This window comes from Ambystoma mexicanum, chromosome 9 (genome assembly GCF_040938575.1).
Source record: "Ambystoma mexicanum isolate Mex_15411 chromosome 9, UKY_AmexF1_1, whole genome shotgun sequence".
In the NCBI taxonomy this organism is placed as follows: domain Eukaryota; kingdom Metazoa; phylum Chordata; class Amphibia; order Caudata; family Ambystomatidae; genus Ambystoma; species Ambystoma mexicanum.
This window is the reverse complement of record NC_090931.1, coordinates 807,601,472-807,623,376: the sequence shown is the minus strand read 5'-3', so window position 1 is coordinate 807,623,376 and position 21,905 is coordinate 807,601,472. Positions and strand designations below refer to the sequence as shown.

Here is a 21,905-nt window from a genome sequence, read left to right as displayed (position 1 = left end):
TGGTTTCTTGCATAAAAGCAGGGCTTTTGGGACTGGAACTTCAGAAGTCGCCACAGGACCTGAAAATCTGATGAGGGAGAAGCTGAGCCGACCTGTTACGACGACACCACCGGTGGAGCCCTGCTGAACCGACTCACCACTTCCCAACGACAGAGGAGATCTCCCTGCTGGAGAGTCTTCTTCCCTTGACTGGTGGGCACAACCAGTTTACCTTCTTTTCTCGCATCCCAGGACGTCTCATGGTCGAATTGCCCGTGCCAAGCACCCCGGCAACCGGATAGCCACTTACCACTGGGCCACGAATAAAAGGACCGCTCCTTTTAATTGAGAACTCTGCGGTTGGTTTCTTCCCTGGCAATGCAACGGACTCCTGTTTTCCTCCACGACGAGATCCTCTCTTCCCCCGGACGAAGCACCGACTTGCACCCGCTGCCAGGAACAACTGCCCCTGCTGGAGCGTTCTCACCATTTTAAGGTACTGTGTCCGCCAGGCCTCCCTTTATAAAGATTGTTACAAGGTAACAATAACCCCTTAACCTTCTGGACTGGGCTGGCCGCCGTGACCATCTAACTGGTCCCTTTCTTTTGGTCCAACTCTTTCTGAACCTTTTGCGAGACTTTTGGGCACTTTCAACCATGTGATCTTGGACACATTTCGACCGGAGCCTCTTAAAGTGGGTCCGGCCTTGTTAACTTTGACTTTACGGTTTTAACCTGCCTTTTTCTCCTACTGTGTTCTTCCGAAAGTGTTGGGATCTGTTTCTATCCTTGCTCTGCCTTTCTCTCCCTCTTAAACCGATTGATTAGAGTGCCATCTTCGTTAAGCGCTCACTGCTGTCTGAAAATAAGTGTTGCTTTACTTAAGACTTGTCTAATAATCGTTGAAGGGAGTGTATATCTTTTAGGGACCGTGTTTTTGAACTGCTTGATATTAGTGCCAGTGTGTTTAACTAGATGTGTTTATAAATAAATAATTTTATCTCTTTTACACCAAGCTCTGGTCAGTGTTTGCTTGTTCTACTGTGTTCTTATTGACCTATTGTGAATACTCTGTATACTGCCTAACTCTTCTTGAGAGACGTCTGACTGCTCAGCCACAGCTACCAGGTAAATCTGGGTGGTACAGACCGCTACCAATTGGGTTTACTGCCAACCACCTGTAGTCCTAAATCTTTTGCAGTGGTCCCAGAGGGAACTGCACAGGTTTCTGCCTAACATTCACCTCAGATATCTGTGTGCAATCTGCAATTACAGGTTTGAATTCAGACAGGGCCAAATCAGACCTGTATCTATCTTTCCCAGGTTGAGTCACCCTGCTGTCATGTGACTGCCACTTGTTCAAACACAGCCAGAGGCGCTCCCAGTCATCTTGATACATGGGAGTAAGGGGCAGTGGTTTAGGGGATAGGGAGTGCGGGCAATGGTGGAAGTAGCGGTAACCCGCCAGAATAAATACATAAAAGGGACAACGGGAATGCCAAACTCAGTGTTAAATTACCACACAGAGGCATTATGACCTACAACCATAATAATTATAACAAGCCTAATACCAGAGATTGGTTTCTAAGTGTGGGATCGGGATTCGAACCCGTGCTGTGCTGCGCTTTCTTGATTCCAAGACAAACGGGTTGCCCCTGAGCTATTCACCCTCGCCCCTGAACCATATATTCAGTAACAATACAGTGGGTAATAATGACACAAATTATTACAGTGCTTAGAAGGAGGAAGCCAACATGAATCACTACATAAAAAAACATTATTAAACACCAAGTGCAAAGCGGTTTCCTTGAGAAGTCATGGGTGCTTTTTGTCTCATGGATTTGGAAAGCCTAGATTCATTGTGAGGAGACCCAAACGTCATCCATTGTCTGCCATTATATTCTGCTGGGTGTAGGGATGGATCTCTGTTATATCTTTTCAGTTTGAGCTGCACAAGTAGGTAATCCCCATGAAAGCTGGCAGGCTCGTCATGCTTACGTCATGATATTAAGGTCGATTTGGAATTCTTCAGGGCATGTTAAAATGTGAATGTCAAAGTAGGAGGTTACTGTGGATCTAAGACTAGGTGTCTCCTGTCCATCTCAAACTGTGAGCTTACTGGGAAATTCAATAACTGTGATTCTCAACCTGGGAGCATACTAGGAACATCAAGCTCCCATGGAATGTCAAGCTGGAAGCCTGCTGGAAATGTCAAGCTTACTGGCCATGTCAGAATGTGATCCTATGGCGAATAACACATTTACTAGGAATGAAAACTGGCAGTTTACTGTGAATCGCAAATTATGAGCTTTCTGGGCATGTCATTCTAGGAGATTATGCAGAATGTCAGGCTGACTGGCAAATGTCAGACTAGGATCTTACTGGGAGTGTGAAACGGTGAGCTTACCGCAAAGGTCGCCTTGAGAAGTGGGAGGAAAAGATATTTGTGCTATTCTGTAAGCATGCACACACAAACGCAAATACACACACAGTTATTTGATAGCTGCTATTGTATTATTTTGGGAATATTTAGTCTCAATTCATTTTAACATGGATTTTTTTATTTCCCATTTGCATTCTGTGTAATATCTTATTTTATGGAATGTTTTGCAAGTTTATGTTTGATGAATTTAATCAACATTTTCTGACTGATTGACATGGAATATTATGTCATATGTCAGTGTCAAAAGTGATTTGTGTAGCACACAGCTCTCACTGGCAAGGCTTGCAGCAATGTATCCATGCCGAAAGTGGGGTTGCTCCACAGCTCAGGGATCTGAAAGAGTGGAGTCTAGAGGAATAGTGCCTTGAATACCTATTGCCTACAAGTCTTGAGGAGCAGGTGTAAGGAGGGATGAGAGGGGGACCGCTAAAATAGTGCTGCAAGCTTGTGGCTGCATCTAGATTGTCCTGTGGTAGGCTGTGATGTTTAGTGCGCACAGTTACCAGTTCTATACATGCAGCGACTTTGGCATTAAGTTCCTTGCAGTCCCCCATATCATCCCATGACAGCCCGGGAACTTCCTGGGAAACATTTGGGCTAGTATTAAGCTTGTTTGGTCTTTTTGTAAAAGACAGTATCTAGAGTCTTTGAAGTTTGGTTTATCCCACAAGAAAGCTAAAATAAAGTTGCAGCATAACTCTAGGATATCTTCTACAATGTCTTCTGCAAGCCAAGGGTCAAACAAACCCTGGGATGTTGTTCCAGAAATATGTCAGTCACTTACAGCCTTGTAGAGTTTTTAAGAGACCCTCACACTTCTTTCATAGACTTCTATGTATTTTCCTACGGCCTTCCTTAGCTTCTTATTCCTGGGATCTCCTTATTCTCTAGCCCAGGCGCACCAGGACTAGGCAGCAGGGGGATGAATACCTGCCAACGGGCCACACACCAGAGTTTCCAACAAGGTATGGCCCAATAAAGCTGATGCACAGGCTGGGTGTGGTATTACTGCCCTTCCTCTTTCTACCTGAGGAACCGACTTCTGTCCCCAAATCACAACCTTCCTCAGCTTCCTTGCCATGCCAGTATATTCGTGTACCCAGGGAAACCATTTCTGAACCCCTACTCTTTCTTCTTGTACCTTGATATGCAAAGGTGTCTCCTGTTGCCTCCATGACGATCAGCCACATACTTTTTCCTCCTCACCTCCACCAAGCTCTTCAACCAGACATGTAAGGTACCTGGGGTTCTTCTTTCGTCTGATTAAGTCTTCCCTAGCTAGACTTTCTTTTCTACCCCTCGGTCCTACTGAGCTCAAGGTGTCTCTCCACTGCTTCTCAGTGAGCGGTCTCTATTTTCACGTCTCTGTTCACCACCTGCACTTCCTCATTTCCATTCACCTCCTCCTTTCTCGGCTTTAGATGTTACTCCTCCACACCCGCCACCACTTTCTCTTGTCTTTCTTCAACCTACTCTCCAAACTCCTTTCTCTAGAAACATTTGCAAAGATCCAACTTCACCTTCTGGGTCATCACCTCCTCCAGTTCTCCTCTCTTCCCTCGGCTTTGTCCAACCTCCTCCAACTTCACTTCCTTCTGTGTCACCATCTCCTATGGTTCTCCGCTCTTCTCTTCTGATTTCTCCAACCACTTCCCATTTTCTCCACCTTCATCTCCTCCACTCTCCAGCCTTTTCCACACCAGTCTTCTTTCCCCCAATTGTACTGCCAAATCGCTCCTGCTCCATACCTCCACTCTCCCCAGACTCCCACACCACTCAGTCTACTCATTTCCCTTTTGCAAGGGCCTGGAGCAACCCCTGGGGATTGCCCTCACTCAATATTCAAGTGGGAGCCTTTTCATTTTTTCAGAACTGGATAGGTTACTTTCTTACGAGGCATTGTCTAGCCACAGCCCGGAAGAGCCAGCCTTTGCTTCCCATCATTCTGCAGACAGACCTCTTGAAGATGGTCTGCCATCTTGGATTGTCATAGTGTGTGCTTGAGGGAGAAAGCCACTGTGCAGGAGCCCACCACTCTGAAACTTTCTTTGGCTCATCATGCCCTCAAATCCCTCAGATTAAGTGAGCAAGTCTCTGCACATGGTGGCTTGTGCTTGTAGATTTTTACTCTCATTCCCTCGCAGGAGGGTAATATGGCTAGATGACACAAACTGAGAGTTAGTATTGTAAGGGGATAGAGCCAGGGGTTAGTCTTTGGTACCAAGCCCCAGCCGTTTGGTCGGGGATGGCGGACATGGGGATCATCCCCATACCACCCATGGCCCCTGCAGCACTCAGCTCATGGTGGCACAGGAACCCCATGTTCAGGCACCTCTTCACCTTAAGAGCCAGGCAGGGGACTTCATCATAGGCTTTAATGGGCAATGCAGCTACAATGACCCAATTATGCATTGTTCATCCTTCTTTTCAGCAAAACCTGCTGGGAGTGGGCTTTTGGGGATGATGGGTTAAGCAAACATAATGAAAACCGACCATGAAGTGAGGCCTAGTTGATATTGGAATGGAAATAGCTGCAAAGTAGGCATAATGTAATCTAGCCATGTTGTGCTGTGTGGGTATACTGAAAATCCCCCATGAGGTGCCAACTAGACAAAATAGAAGCTAGCAATGATTTGTTACCGGGGCATGAGATCATGGGAGAATTGGGTGTAAACTAAAGTGGCAACAACGTGCTTAGTAGTCATAATGTGAATTGTGATATATATACACATATATATATATATATATATATATATATATATATATATTATATATTTATTTTATTGAAATGTTCTCAATGCAGAAAAAACAAATGCACGCCATGCAAAAATATAAAAGCACATTCCAAAGACATATGAGCTCATGTTCCATGAACATGTAACGTAAATGAATGACGTAAAAGTCTTGCGTAAGGCTATTATGACATTCATCCACGTTATGGTTCACATTCAATCATTTGAATGGCAGAGAGGAGAGGCGGAACACAACTTGCGTTACTGCCATCTCCCTTCCTCTCTGCCATACACATGCTCCAGCATTTGAGCCTGCACAGATTTTCATGGGAGCACAAATGTTGGAGATACCAATGGGTTCTGCCAGCTTTATGCACCAACATAAAGCCGGCAGACCCCATAGGCATCCATTGTACACTGTGCCTGGCATGCTCGCATGGCAGGCAGTGTGTACAATTACAATTAACACATGCTTGCATGTCAGGAAGTGTTTAATTGTAATTGTGAACACAGCTTACCATGCGTGCATGGTGAGCAGAGTTCCCAATTGAAATTAAGCTCTGCCCGAATTGTAATTGTGAGCGCTGCTGGCCATGCAAGCATGCGTACATCGCCTTTTACCCTGCACTTTTGTACTACGCTGTGCAAATGATGAGAATTTAGATGCAGGGAGTCGTCTACATGTATGTCAACAGAACGACTCCCTGACGTCAATTTACAAATTGCATGAGCTCCATAGGATCAATCCACCAATTTTAATGTTACAGCCATCATCACAACTATTTATGTATGGAAACAATACCATAGTGATCAAAGTCCATAGGAAAGTTAATCTAGGAGACATTATCAAATAGAAATGAAATGCGCAGCCATTATGAAGGTGAATAACCAGGTAAGAAGGCACGTTCTTCACACAAGGCCTCAGTCCATCTTGGTGACAGCCTATATTCTTACATGAGCGGGATCCTGAAACAGCTAGGCATCACTCACTGGCACAATAATTGTTCTGCATGACCTCTGTCACAGGAGTTTTGTTGATGCAAGAGGAAAAACCATGTCCTGATGTTACCAACACCTTAGCCAGTTCAGATTTGGGAAACTGATCCATGTCGGACCTGCTGTGAAATTGGCCCTCTCCATTGTGAGACTTGCATGGTATAGAGAGATGACACAGACAACAAGTTGTAAACAGTAAACTTCTTTATTTGAGGTCAGGATTAAATAGGCCTAGCTTGCCCAGTCGCTAATTTGGGATTTCCCTAAACTGATGCAACTAAGAAGGTCTAAGTCCATAAGTCCAAAACAAATGTCTGTCTGTGTCAAAAGCTATGCTTGCCCTCACATCTAACTAAACACAGTGTAGGGATTTTCTTGCTCAACAAAAATAGTGTTCAAAAGTAAAATGCAAAAATTTAGTTCTGATGGAGTTCTTCTCTGGCTCCCTTTCAAGTTCAAAGCACATTAGTTCACAAAGTTCACCAAGCTTTCTCAGGGTTCTCTTACCCATGTTTTAAATCACTCTGATTCATAAGGGTTAATAGGCTACTTATGGTGCCCTTCCCCATGCACAAAACCCCCAGGTTTCACAAAGTTCAACAGGTTTCTCAGGGCTCCTTTCCCTAAGCTCCAAATACCTTCTGGTTAACAATGTTCACCAGGTTTCTCAGGGTTCCCTTCACCAAGCGTTAAGTACTTTGATGCACAAGGTACAACAACTTTTCTTCAGTATTCAACAGGGCTCTGGGTTCTCCTTCCCAAAGTTCAAAGTCTCTTGTCACGATATTTAACAGTCTCACCATACTTGAGAGGAGCTCTAGGTTCCCTTTTCCAAAGCTCAAAACACTTTGAACAGTTCACAATATTCAACAGTAGATTTCTTGGTCTACTTGATTACATTCATTGTTGGTTGGGACCCTCTAGTCTAGGCGCAGTTGATAGGTTGCACGATCCACCCATTACAGGTTGCGCAACCATATGGCCTCAGCTTCCCAAGCTCTCTTCATTGTGTCTTGTTCAAGTATTGCTCACACTTCATTTTGCTTCCCTTGTCTGTTGAACATTATTCATCTGTGATACTTGCAAGGGTTTTCCCATTGTTCAGAGACTTTCAACACATGTCTTTCCTTGTACGTGGTCACTCAGATACTATGTTTTACACACTTTAGCATTCAGGTCATTGTTCACTTTTATACTCTATTATCCTCTTGTTAAGGCTTCTCGCCTTCATTCAGAGACTTTCAACAACGTTCCCACTGCACGCGGCCACTCTGCTTCACTGCATCCATTCACTTGCATTGTTCATTCGTGCACCGGGTTACTTAACACATGAAACTCACTGGTCGCGCTGTAGGATCTTGCTGCTTCTTCGCTCCCATGGGTTCACGGCTTGGCTTCCTTTCTGCTTCTCTCCCAACATGCTCTCTTTGCTCTCTGGGTTTCTCCTTTTATACAGCAGCCAGTCAATAACCGGATGCAGGTGCAAGGTATCAGACTCACTTGCCTGACCCTATTGATGGGGCAGGTTTGGTTTGAGTAATGGTATTCCTCTAGAGGAGTTCTGCATTACTCTTTGAGGCCTTCTTCCTTGTCCCAGTACTTGATGTAAATTCAGAGAGTAGCACAGGATATGAATCCCAATCGACACAGCCATTTCCTTATAATTCTTTAAAACGGAATGAATAGGGTGGTTATTGACTTTGTTTGTGAAAAAGAGAATTGCCCCATTGACCTCGGACATTTGCAGTGCCCGGTTACGCACATGACCTGCCCATAAAAGAGTATAATTAAAAGCAATGCCCAAGTATTTGAACGTTGAACCTCTAGTTTCTGTCACTCCATATACACCATGCTTCACTTTTCTTGTTTCCACGACACCATCGTAATATTAGATTTCTAGGCATTCACCATCAGAGCCTTTTTTGACATATAAGCGCATGCTTCCAAGTGAGGATAAAAGGACAAGAGCACACCTACACACCTCCATTTTAGGTAATCTCTTGTAAAAATCGAATGCTCTGTGACTTTTTGGTACAAATGATTATAATCATAGACTGCAAAATCTGACAAGCAGGTAAACATGCTTGGGGCCCACAGCAAATCTGGTTTTTGGAAGGGATAATGCAACTTTCCAACTTTGAGCCATTTGCTTTCTATACACTACTAAGTCTAAGTAGCCTAATGATAACAATTTTTGAAATGTGTGATTTTGAGAGAAAAAATAAGAAACATTTCCAAAGTGATACAATAAAATGGAGAAGGTTGGAATGTGGTACCTGTATATAAAGTTCTTGTGAAGGAAGTCCATCTGCGGCACTGTGGAAACATGGACTTTGACGTCTGCGTTCCCTCCTGCTTTGATGATGTAATCCACTGTCCATTTTGTAGTGCACGTCCCTAAATCTACTCCTCTGAGCACCACGGGCTTCCTCTACAAAGTGAACATAAACATATACCCGATAATGAGGTGGGATACATTACTAGGCAGGACGTATAGTGCTCACGTGGCACTACTAACTGAAATGGTGAATTGTTCAAGTGGAGTAGGAGTAAATATTTTTTCCAAATTAGCCCAAGTGAGTCTGAACCTTTTTAAGGCGTTTCGGAGGATGGGGGAGGGAGTTGAACTCCTTGAGGAAAATTGTTAAAATTGTGCAATTTACGGCACACATTTTAGAAAAAAATGGTTAAAAAAAAACATAAAAATAACAACTGATTCTGTAGGGCTAAACATAAAAGAACTCCAAGTCACCAACACTGTAAAGGTGCATAGTCAAAAACATTTAGATACTGGCTGTTTCCAAATACAAACGGGTACTGTCTCATCAATGTATGCCAGCATTGCCATGTTACTCCTTTTCTTGCTGCCCATTTCCAACATATGCAAATAGCTCCCCTTCAAAAAGCATTTTCATGGTGACTTTGAACAATATATATCAGCATGCCACTGTAATAACATACGATCATGCTGGTTGTACCGTATTATCACTATAAGAACAAGATTTCGTACTGGCTCTGCCCAAAATATATAACCATGCCACTGCAAGAAAGCATTTCCATGTTGGCTGTGCCCAATCTATACAAGTCTTGTGTCTGTAAAAAAACATTTTGAACAATATACGCTAGCTTGCCACCCTAACAACACATATTCATGCTGGCTGGGCCCAATATGTTAGGTTATTGTGTTTCATATAGCACCAACGGCTTTCATTTTCAAGGTCTCTGCGCTTTTCCACCAGAAAGAAGGATGCCTTTGGTTTGGCTAGTGTGAGTGAGGGCACACTGAAACACTGCTCTGCTTGTATCTTGATGTTTGAAGGTCAGACGAATTGGGCTCTTTGTGTGGGATGGGCTTCTAGATGTGTTGGCGTGTAGTCTGTTGGGATGTGGCCTCGGTGTACCCCGCTGCAGAAATGTTGGTGTGAACTGTGATATGTGGGTTAATGTCAGTACTGCCTGTCACAGATGGCTTTATAAATACACCAACTCCCAAAGACAGTTCATGGGTTTTAATTCTGAAAGATCTGGTCCCTCTCTATCTAACCAAGGGATGGGGAGTCCCCCTGTAGCCCAGGTGTCCCTCAACCCCAAGCTGGTAGGTAGAAATCAGTAACCCCTACTATCTAAAAACTGCCAAGCTTAAGGCAATGACCTAAACGCCAACACCATATCTGTTTAATCTTGCCCAGAGAACAATCTAGGAGTCCTTCCTTGAAGCCCCAATGTCATGTAACTCGGGGGTTATGCCTTAGAGACACTGAAGCCTCAATTGATCCTTTCCTTGCACACTCAGATGTTCCTCTCCCTATATCTCTCTGTTACTCTCTCTTTTCTCTGATCTTACTAATCTTTCTTTCTCCCCTTCCCACTCTACTACTACTCTTCCCCTCTCCACACCACTACTGCTCTTCCCTCTGCACACCACGACTATTCTTCCTGTTCCACACTACTAATCATCCCTCGCAACCAACATACTACTCTTCCCTCTTCACCAACGTACTACTTTCCGCACCACTACTCATCTATCCCCTCCACACTACTACTCCTCTCCATACCACCTCTCCTCACCACTACCTCTTCTTTCCACACCACTACTCCTCTGTCCTCACCACTACTTCTTTCCGATCTCCACACCACTACTCCCCTCCCTTCTCCACACCACTACTCCTCTCGCTGCCATTGCTCTTCTTGCCCTTGCCACACCACTACTAGTTTCCCTTCCTTTCACCGCTATCATGCTCTGATCTCCTGACCGCTACTACTCCCCTATCTCATTACTGCTACTCTCCCCTCTCCTACTTCTACTCTGCCCACACTGCTACCACTCACTCGCTACTTCAATCCCAAGTACCACTTCCTCTCACCACCCAATACCTCACCTTGCACGTTGCCTGAATAATCCGTCTTGATAGTCTTCTGCACTGTTCTTCCTCTGCCTCGTCTCTTGGTCTGGCTCCACCTCCTATGGCGTCACCTGAAGAACCCGCAACTTCCAGCTTCCTGGGTCTTCTTTTATCCTCCCTCCTCTCCATCCATTGGTTATTGTGATGAAACACAAGAATATGTCCCTTGTGCCCAAGCCCCCCGCCTTGCGCCTCCCTGTGAGGCTAGGGAGGTGAACCGGCTCAGCAATAACCTCCCTATGGGTAGAGGCAAGTGAGACCTCACTGGCAGAGACTCCCCCTTTGGGGACAAGAACTCCCATTCCCAAGAGGTACTCCCTAGATAACCTGCCAAAATGCCATCTTTTAACCTTCCTCATAATCTATATGAAGAAAATGTCAATATCTGTTATTGCCAGCATGACATGGAGAACCTACTTAAAAGTTGCAATCCTACTGGGACGAGAAAGAGGACAGAGGGAGGAAAAGAGAAGAAAAAGCAGCTATTTGGGCATGGGAGGCCCTACAGTGACGTCAGCCTAGCAAGGGAATGATCCTGGGGAAATAAACAGAGAGCCTGCGAGTTTCAAAGAGTCACACATGCTGGCTCTGTGGAGCAGCAGATGCAAGACGTGCAGCGTCTTCTAGGGAGAGGAGGTGAGTGCTGCTGGTGTACTGCTATACGTAGCAAGAAGGTTAGACGAGCTAAACCCAGACTTGTGGTCTGCTGAAGCAAAGGAAGAGAAGGAAGCCGAGATTGGTGGCGTGACCATAGAGAGTCTGTGGTGGACCAGAAGTCTGCATAACAATGCCGAAACTATTCTGCTACAGCCGACTAAAGCTAAGCCAACACCAGAGAAACCAGTGACAAATGAGGGAAGAAGAAGCGGATTAAAAGAACTGAAACGCCAGACCACAAGGAAAGTAAGCCGGTCCTCAACAAACGAGAATCCTGGTGACGTTAACCACAAGCACTAAAGGTAACTGGGATAACGGCCGACCCAGAGAAGGATGTTAGAACCATTACTGGAATACTCGTACTCCTCATAACCAAGAGAGAGAAAACATAATAAGAGTGAATGAGAATCATTACTCGTCATATTCAAGAGAGAGAAACAGTAACCAGAGTGAATGAGAATCATTGCTGTTATTCTCATACTTGTCACAGTCAAGAGAGAGAAAACATAAGAAAAGGGAACGCAAGTCATTGTTGGAACAGTCATACTCATCTCAGTTCAAAAGGAAGCATTGTACAGCCAATACAAAGAGAAGAGGAAATATATTTTGTAAAGGATCAAATGAGTAATGATTTGTATAAAAGAAACCTGAACAAAATAAAGCCAGAGATAAAAGGAGAAAATTAAGAGTAAACTGGATTTTGTGAAAAGATATCTAGAAGAAGAGAAACAGGAAAGCAAAACGTATGAACTGTTTAGGAAACTTGCCCAGAAGGAAAAGATAATTGTTAGATAACATGTAATAGAAGAAAACAAGTTAAGTAACAAAAGACTAAAACAGTAATGAATAAACTGTACGAACTAATAAAAGTGATCACTAGCAATTACCTGACGATTGTCTATTAAGAAGTAGCTGAATCATAAGCCATCAACTCTCAGGAGAAGGGGGACATTCCCAATGTTTTGAGTTGTTAATCATAGTGATAGGGCCAGATAAGTTAGAGATGGACAGTGAACGGTTATCGTGTATTGACTTTCACTGCTGACTGATGAGCACCTTAGCAATTTATTTTCGGTAGGCACGCCCCGTAGAGTAGGGATAAACAGGCTTTAATATTCTTTAATAAATATCCGGTGAAATGGCTAACAGCCTGCGCCCTTCTGCTGATCCACCACACTATCCTCCCCTGCCAGTTCCCCTAGTCAACTGCTTTCTGTTCTCCCCCCACCCGGGACCTGCCTGGGTGTGTCAATGATGGCATGCTGGGTAGGTTTGACAGTTCATGTCCAAGTTCGTACGAGGGCCTCCCAGGTTTATTGGCCAGCTGGTTTGGCTGGGGTGCCGCTCTGCTACTCCATAACAAGTGGGTGTAATGTCTGTGTGAAGAGGTTTGGAGCTTTCTGCATATATGCTGACATCCACATTAGTCTGTTGGGCTGTGTTACATAGCGGCTTCAGCTCGTTGTGTTGCCGGTTTGGGAGCATGGCTCATGGCAACTCTCTCGGACTGTTCTCTCATCCTTCTACTGCAAAGCATGCTTGAACACAGTTTCCTGCAAATGACAGAAAGAAAATGCCCAGGATCGCACAGGACAGGTAGGGGGAGACCAACAGTGGGACTCTATGCAAGAAAGTTGGCCCTTTAAGAAGGGACCGGTATTGGGGCCTTCCAATTGCCATCTTCCCCCTCCGGGCTAGGACTGGCTCTGGCTTCCACCCGGGTAGGCCTCCTACCCCATGCTGAGCGGGGTCCCCATTCCCCTCTTGACAGGGTCAGTTTACTGACCCTGTCACATGCAACTATAAACATGTTCATGCTTGCTTCGCCCTGTACATTGCTTTGGAAGGGTCGTGCTAGCATTTATTTTGTTTTATTTGTTTGGATTCTTAACGAACCTTTACAGACTTATACATCGAAAATTGCACAATAATAATCATCAATTTAAAACAGTCCAAAATAGTTTAAAACAATCAGTCAATAAGTAATTATTTAGTACTGCCAATGATCCCCTTGTATTACATAACATTTCATCGTTAAAACACTAAAAAACAATAAATAAGAAGTTCTCATTTAACCAGTAGTATTTGTTGTGCAAACTGTAAGGTGTTACAAACCACTTGACTTAGACAAAACCTACTGCTGTCATCTTTATTTAATATTTTAAAAGTTTGACAAGAGTTTAACCAAAATGATGCCATACCCAATGGAAGGCTATGTGCACCTGCTCCCAGTAACTGTTCAGACAATAGTCCAAAACACGTCACTCTTTATTGAGCCGTAGTGGTGCACATATTTTCCCAATATGGTCAAGTGTGCGGACCCCAATTCTTTGCAATCCGTGAATAGATGCCTGGTGGTCTCTATTTTCCTTGGTAATTTACAAGCATGACATGTCCTTTGGGCTAAAGGAATCTTGGAGTGTGCACCCTTAAATACGAGGAGTGGGAGCTGGCTAGGTCGCAATCTGAATCTAAAATTCCAGACTGCCGGACTTGCGCTCTGCGTCAAGTAGCTTTGTGTTTTTAGGAATTCATGCGTAAACTTTAAAACATATTGGTAGGTTTTTAGCGACGAAAGTCGGGCATAATTATTGGTCCAATCCCAACGCTTTATTTTCTTTGTGAATAGGGCCTTCAGGACGTCAAACGTTGTGCCCCCAGTCAAAGTTGGGGTGCCAGTTTATGTTACAATATAGTTTCTCAATTACCAGTTTGAATTCCCTGCAACTCTTTTCTAAGGCTAAACCGAGTCACCCCCCTAAAGCCAGAAGTTAACATTTAAAGAGAAATATACTTTGTTTCGGTGTTCACCAATAACAGAAAAATAGAATAGAAAACAAATTTGAAAAATATTGAAAACAGTCATATTAAAAACTACAAAATTAAAAGGCTTAAGATTTTCTTGCCGTACGTTTAAAAGCTGCAGCAATAAACTCACACATTAAAACGTGGCTCCACACATGACATAACAAAATTCATAGCATCGGAGACATGCTTGATATGATTGGCAATAAAATGACTTTTCAGCCAAAGACGCCTCAAATCCAATAACTTTGGCCAAATAAATAAAAAGTGATTTAAGTCCTCAGTTCCACAGCCAGCTATACAAAGCTTGGTGTTATACAACCACGTCATACGTGCCCTCAGAGGCAAAATGTTCAATCACACCATTGCAATAATGCAAATTTGCACTGGTGAGCGAATAACGCTCAAAGAGAAATTCTCATCGTAGGTGCGACGTGCCTTCCTCAGATAGCCCTACGTACGTAATTTTTCCATACCATTAATTGCAAATTAAAAATTTCTCTTTCTAGCTTTCGTACGAAGTTGTTGCTTTGTCATCAAGCCATCCCTCAGTTCATCAAAGGCAATTCCCCATTTTTGACACATGCTGGAGCAGTTCCTATACCAAGGGTAAGTGGCATACGACTCCGCCTTTGCTATTTCCTCCCTGCGGTCGCAATGTTGGGGTTCATCTGAGGGATGGAATGCAGCTTGTGGAAACATTGTAAAAACTAAAATTCGGCTTGTATGCCAATATTTAAGACACCAGTCTCCAGCGCAAGGGAAGCCCCCGGGGTACTGGGGATCAGACCTAACACATTTCTGAGACAGATGATTAAATATAATCCAATGAAGAACAGCTTGCACTTCCCCACAGCTCAGTGCCATACAAAATGTCAGAATAGATCTTAGCCTCAAGGGCTTGAATGCACTTATCAAGGCGAAAAATTGCAAAATGTATGATAAAAAGTTCTGAGCCCACCCAAACTGTTCCTTAAGCGGTTCTCTACAATTGTTAAGTGTGCAAATCATTGACAATTGCTTGCAAACATAACACCCAAATAGCAGTATGAATCATCCACGCTAAGATTCACATTATCTTTGCACCAATTATAATAATTTTCCTTTTTGGAACCAAAAACAACAATCTTGGTTTTCTGTAGGTTTAATTTTTAACCATTGATTTTAAAATAATTAGATACAAACTTAAGGCTACTAGAAAGCCCCATGGGGGTCAGATCCAATAGTACTGCATCATCTGCCTAAAGTAGAGTGGGGTACATCACCCCATTCAGAGATGGAGGAAACGGACCTGGCAGATGTAAAGCAGGCATAAAGTCCAATAAGAAAATAATAAACAAAAGTGGAGCCAGGTGACAGCCCTGTCCGACTCCTTTATTTGTAAAAAAACTCTGTTGAAGGGCCTGCTCCAGAATGTCCTCCTACAGAAGCCCTGGTGTTCGAATATAGGCATATACAATTGGGTACAGCAGAGGAACTGAAACACCCGTTTCTGAAGTTTGGTCAGCAGAAGAGCACGATTCATAGAATCAAAGGCCTTTGCTAAGTCCATTTAGGGTTTAAGGTCGCTTTTATGTGCAAGACACCCTTGTCTTTCCCATAGCAAGCCCTTCAAAGATACTAACCCCAGTTCAAGCCTAAAATTTCCAACAGGTGTAGAGGGAGGGAGTTTCAATACTGTTGTCCAAAAGTAACCCTGCAACTTGTCCAGCCAACCCACGTCTCTCATGGTCAAGGCTTCTAACTCATACAAGACCATAGGGCAATAACTTTGTTTGTATGGTGCGACTATACCCTCAATTGAATAGCCTGCGGTGTGATTTGCAAATGTGTCTCCCATGTGTGTCAAGCAGTGAGCCTTGTTCTACTTAGCTTCAATTATGTGTGCACAGTCCTTTTTTGCACTCAGCATTAAGCCCAGATAAGTATATTTGTCGACATAAGTCAAGGTACCCAAGCTTGTGATGAATGTGGGCCGTTTCACTTTTTTGGCCGTTATCAACATAACCTTTGTTTTTTCCATATTTATGGTCAACTCGTTTTCAGCTGTGTACTTAACCAATTCCTCAAACATCCTCCTTGCTCCACAGTAGGTATGGTTGAGAATCACAAAGTAGTCAGAGTAGAGCATGCATGGGATAGAAATGCCCCCAATTCCAGGGCAGCATCCCATGGTTACTATGAGCTTTCGTAGAGATCGGCCAGATATAGGCTAAATAGCAGGGGGGCAAGACACAGCCTTGCTTGACCCCCCTGCCAATCACTACTCTTGCCGACAAATTGCCCACATCATCCGTCTCACTTTTGCCCCCATGTTATGGTGCAGCCCCAATCCTCAGTTTTTCTCCAGAGCTTTGCTCGGTTAACACTGTCAAAAGCCACCCAGAAATCAACAGAAATGACATATTGTGGAGCCCCAACCTGGAAAACAAGGTGTTAAAATCCTAAGGTTGTGGGTGGCCGAACTACCCGGACAAAAACCTGTCTGAACAAATTGAAGTGGGATTCCTCTACCTAGGTCTCTAAGGCCCTCAGGACAAATAAAGAGTGCATTTTACCCATCACGTCCAAGAGTGACAATAGCCTGTAATTTTCTGGCTTCATTCGATCACCTTTTTTGTAGACTGGAAGCAAAATTGATTGCTGCCATGAAACCCGGGATCGTCTGTGATTGGCATACTTTTTCGAATAAAATCTCCAAAATCTAAGCCCAACCTCTTGAGTCATGTTTCAGAACTATACCGGCTAGTCCGTTTGGGCCGGGGGCTCTGGGGTGTTTGAGTTTTGCAATTGTGTCCTCAATATCACTCTGTGTATACGACAACGGCCATCCCCCCGGGAAATGTTGCAGTCCCGGCTCTTGAATAAGGTTGCCGTCTGTCATGCAGGTAATCCAACCACACTTGTTCCCTAATGGGGTTTAAGGTGTGCTTTTTACTCTCACCCTTCGCCTGCTCTAAGGTTGACCATATGTTTCTAGTATTCCCACTTTTGAGAACACAAATTATATTTTGCTATTGCCTGTTATTAAATCGATGATCTCCAGCGTTTCAACCATTGTTTACATTTGCCATTGATCACCTTTTTTAATCGATTCACCTTCCTTTGTACACCAACGGCAGACTACAGACCTCTAGCCTCCTTCTCATTTCCTTCTTTGCATCTCGGATGGAAGTATCAGCCAGGTTTCCTGTAAGAGGAACACGTTATACATTGTTAAAAGGAGCATAGATCTGTTCTTATTTATAAGTGTCTAAATGTCCTCGTGTTTGAACTTACTATTTGTTCAATTCCCTTGATCTTGCTGAGTCCACAGGCTCGCCGAGTACCCCGATTTAGCTTTTGCATAACAAATGGGGACAGCTGAGAGTTCACTAGGATTTATTTTCTCTGGTCGTTGAATGTCTAAGTGGCACCTGCTCTCAGCACCTATTTCATTTTGACTATTATAATCTTAGTTTTTCATTATAGGTTGGTCACCACTGACCGTCAGTTTAAATCCCCAGTTCTACAGAATGTCTACACCTGCACATAACAGTTACACCACTAGTAGCGATACAAAGCTTATCAGCACCCAAGTTGTCATGCTATTCCATTTGGGCAGTGCAATTTACATTATGACCAGAACTAAGCCTGGCCAGGCACGGGATCCTCAACAACATCTGAAGGAATAACGAGCGATTCAGGAATGGGCTATTGGTCGTTGAGTATATTTCATCAATCTAAACTAAGGTGCCTAGTGTGGATGTGTCAATATGCCTACTACATATTAATGGCCTTTCATGTTGTCCTCGTACCACCATACCTTTAAAGTCAGTATTCATGTAATCAAATTTTGGCCCCTCATCTATTTGAGAAAGGCTTGGAGTTTGCTCTACTGGCAATCAGCGTTTTTCTGAATAGGGTGCACCACTGTCCGTTGCATTTTCAGGGGCCTTCAGTTGTTCGTTTACCCAGCTATTATTGGTCAAGTTTCTTATTTTCTTGGAATGAAACACACTGGTGGCATTGCTAGGACCATCGTTAAAGGAGGTCACATCCATAGTAAAAGATGGTTTGGCCCTTAAGTAGGTCAATTTGTCCAAAGGGCCTCTGAGTGTTACTTGCCTCTTAGAGCTGCCCCGCTGGGCCATGGGAAATATTTTTGGTCTGCTATGCAGTGTTTTTAGCCTAGTTAACTCCTCCCAGTACCTATTCTACTAGGGTTTTGAAGACCTGGTATCGATTTGCAGTGGGAGGGTGACTTAGGGTCTTTATGCACCTTCCCGCCAGGAACCCTTTGATTTTTCCAGCCCGTACTGATGGTTAGCAAGCTCTTCATCATTGAGATTTCATTGCAAAGTGCCTCTAGTGCATCATCTCAATTATAAGCCGCAATGTTGACTGAATCATCCAACCATATCGAGGAGGATTCCAAGTCCGTCGAATCTTCCATCCCAGATTCGGCCACTTTGCTTGGGCTTTCTGCCCAAGCAGAGAGGTTTAACTTTTTTAAAGCCTCATCCAGCTGCGACTACGTCCCTCCCCTGACTCTTTTCCTTCTTTAATACCCTGCTGGAGAACAGGATTAAGACTGGAAGCCAGGAGATCAAATCGGCCACTTTGCTAGTTATGGATTTTAGTTTGTGTTGTTCAGATGCCAGAGCTGTGCACAATAAAAATAATGCCTCAATTTTTACCAAAATGGTGTTTGTCAGGGAGTGCAAAGGAACATAATCCACTGCATGGTCCACTCTGGGGGGGGACATTTGAATCGTCGTCACATCACAAGTGCTATCGTTACTCGGTGTCTCCATACAGGAAAACAATGCTGTCAGATTTGGACTAGCAGACAGGTTTGCACATATAATATTTTTGCAGGTCTCTGAATGCAGGCCCATCGAATTGCGTTTAAGGATTTGGCATAATGCAAGCAACAACCCGGTGTTATCAATTGATAAGGAAGAGCTGAGCCCAGCTTTGCCCAATCCTCTAATTGCTCAGTAGGAATAATATGGGTGTGTTGTTGGCAAAAATCCACACCCGTTAGTCTATTTTAGCCACTCACGTCTTGAAGTATATCATTTTCTCGAAGATACTGTTGACTCTCAGTCTCGACAGGTACCTTACATTTAGTGACTGTGGGGAAGTAGCCAGTGATCAAGGACTGAGGGTTGGATAAGGAATTACCAGCGGTTATATTGTCTTTCTTTTCTTGCTTGGCGGTTGTTGCATCCGTTACACCATCTGTGTGGTTTTTAGGGCTCCTTGGGTGTTAACCCGCCTTTATTGAACCACTAAAGAGTCCGGGTCTGCGTGATACTTTGGTGTTCGTCATTACAGTGTGTTGCAGCTCACCAACCAGTATCAACAACGTAATTCAGCAATGGTTGGTTTATCTCAAGTAACAGTAATAATTGTAACTATTATGGTCGTTAGTTTAACTTCAATAGTCAATAATACATCTACCACACCGGCCGTGAGCAGCGCACTCGGCAAGTGACACAAAATAAACAGTCTGCCACAGGAAGATTCTTCCACAGTTCAGAAAGGAACACATACTGATCAAGGTTGGTGTTGCCTTGCTGCTCACGCCGATGCGCAGACAGCACTTCTAGAGGCATTCAATGAGTATCGTTCCCACAACAAGGGTCGATGATCCTAGGGCTCTTCCTTCCATCTCCGTATACCACAAGTGAAATGTAGACATCATATTCCGGCATAATAAGATTGTAGTAGTTGATAAAACAGCAGAGACTCCCCCCAGCAGACAGCACTCGTTGAGGCATTCCTTAAGTGCGCACGCGCGTGCCGAGTGCATGCAGCCCGCGTCTTAAATCCACTTCCTGTTAGCGGGGCAGGACTTAGCTGGGACGATGAATGGATTCAATGAGTATCGTTCCCACAACGAGGCTCGATGATCGTAGGGCTCTTCCTTGTATCTCTGTATACCATCAGTGAAATGTTGACTTATCCGGCATAATGAGAAGATTGTAGTAGTTGATAAAAACAGAAGAGGCTCTCCACAGCAGACAGCACTCGTTGAGGCACTCAGAGTGCGTACCAGCATTTAACTTCTCCAACCACATCAGTAGGACACACTCATATGCCTGTAAAGACCTGGATGAGCAGGGAAAAGTGGACAAGCACAGAATTCAGTAAGTCTGAGTCAGTACAGTTACACCATTTGCCTTCCATAAACACCATAAACTATATTCCCCACCACCCCACCTGAGCTACCTGGATCTGAGGTGTAGGAGCAATCTGAACAGGAGCAGTCATCAGAAGGTAAGAGTCCCGAACGGCATGAGGAAACAAAATATGGTTTGTTGGGGACCTACGCGGGTGGCACAAGGACACAAACTAAAAAGGTCCAGAATCTGACTCACAGTTCAGCAAATCGACACAGTTCAACAAGTTCCCACACAGTTCCAATAAAAGTCAATATTTGTGAGTACTAGTGGTAAATGCACCAAATTAAAATCATGATGCAGGTCGCTCCACAAGCTAACAGGTTGGTACACAAAAGGTAATCCAGAATTGTCAGGGGCAATACCAAGAGATACACTGTTACACAGGCTTGATAGTTCAGTACACAGAGTAGAATTCACATATTCCAAGGGAAGAGCCATGTTGTGGGTTGTTACACAGGCCAAGATTTCACTACACAGACAGGCATACCCTGTCCAAGGGAAAAACCAAGATGCAGGTTGCAATATAGGCAAACAGTTTTGTATACAAATAAGTACGAAGGCTTCACAGACAGCAAGAATTTCTCTGTCCTAAATGGTGTAGTTCCGTTTGGCCTAAGTCATTCTGCTGGAAAAGTAGGTCATAGGATACAAAATGCCAGATTTTGGGAAGCATTGTGACAGCAACTCCCCAATAGTAGAAATCGATTCCTCAGACAAAGCGATGCAAGATAGAACAAGATTCACATGTTGTAATACAGGTGCAGTAGTGAAAGCTTTCTTCAATTCCTCAAACGCTTGATAGGCTGCCCAGACCACAGAAAGGTATCCTCTTCTTTGTGTGAGGTGCGTTATGGGTTCTACTATGATAGAGATGCCCTGCACAAACCGTCTATAGAAATTTGCACAACCCAAAAAGCCCTGTACTTTCAGCCTTCACATTAGTTTGGACAGGTCATCGGAGAACTGCCTATACCTTAGCTTCATCCAGGTCGTTTCCACAAGGGGTGAGAATTAAACCCAGGAATTTGACTTGCTAAGTGTGAAATTTGGCACAGAGACATCTCTTAAACAATGGAGAACAGTCTTCATATGCTGTACATGTCGGCTCAATGACTCAGAATAAATAAAAACGTAGTACAGATGAATCAACATGAATTGGTCTACCAGATCTCTGAAGATATTGATAAAATGCTGGACAATTGCTGGTGATTTGCATAAACTGAAGAGATTATATTCAACAGGACCTACCATGTTCGAAAAGCCATTTTCCAGTAATCCCCCTTACGCACCCACACTAAATGGTATGCGCCCTGAAGGTCAGGTTTAGTGTAAATGGTGGCGGGCTTGTCCTGATCGAGGATGATGAAGGGTAGCGGGTACCTGTTCTTGATGATAATGTATGTCGTTAATGGCCCAGAAGTCTATCCAGGTACATAAATTGCCCTCCTTTTACGGCACAGAAACGAGGGGAGAAGTGGCAGGAAACTGTCAAAACTCTGTCAATCTGAACTGGCTGATCCCTCTAGCACCTCTGACGCCACCCATGACACATTGCTCCATCACGTAACTAGACTACTGTGTGTGTGCGTGGTCTAGTTATTGTTCCAAGATCGCTTGCCCACCGTGCCCACAGCGGAATAGATGCCGCGAAGCTCCAGAGAAGTGCGTGTCACAACACAGGTATTATCCTGTGGACGCGCTGTGTATTTCGAGTCAC

The 21,905-nt window shown here is 43.9% G+C and overlaps 1 protein-coding gene across 2 annotated transcripts in view; it reads right to left on the bottom strand.

The window, feature by feature from the left end:
• TYW5 (tRNA-yW synthesizing protein 5) overlaps positions 1-21,905 on the bottom strand; it is a 153,313-nt gene that overhangs the window by 91,252 nt on the left and 40,156 nt on the right. For both annotated transcript variants that reach the window (XM_069615798.1, XM_069615799.1), the window contains exon 2: positions 8,427-8,581. In XM_069615798.1, the coding sequence (XP_069471899.1) occupies positions 8,427-8,581 (155 nt within the window). The remainder of the gene's footprint in view (positions 1-8,426; positions 8,582-21,905) is intronic.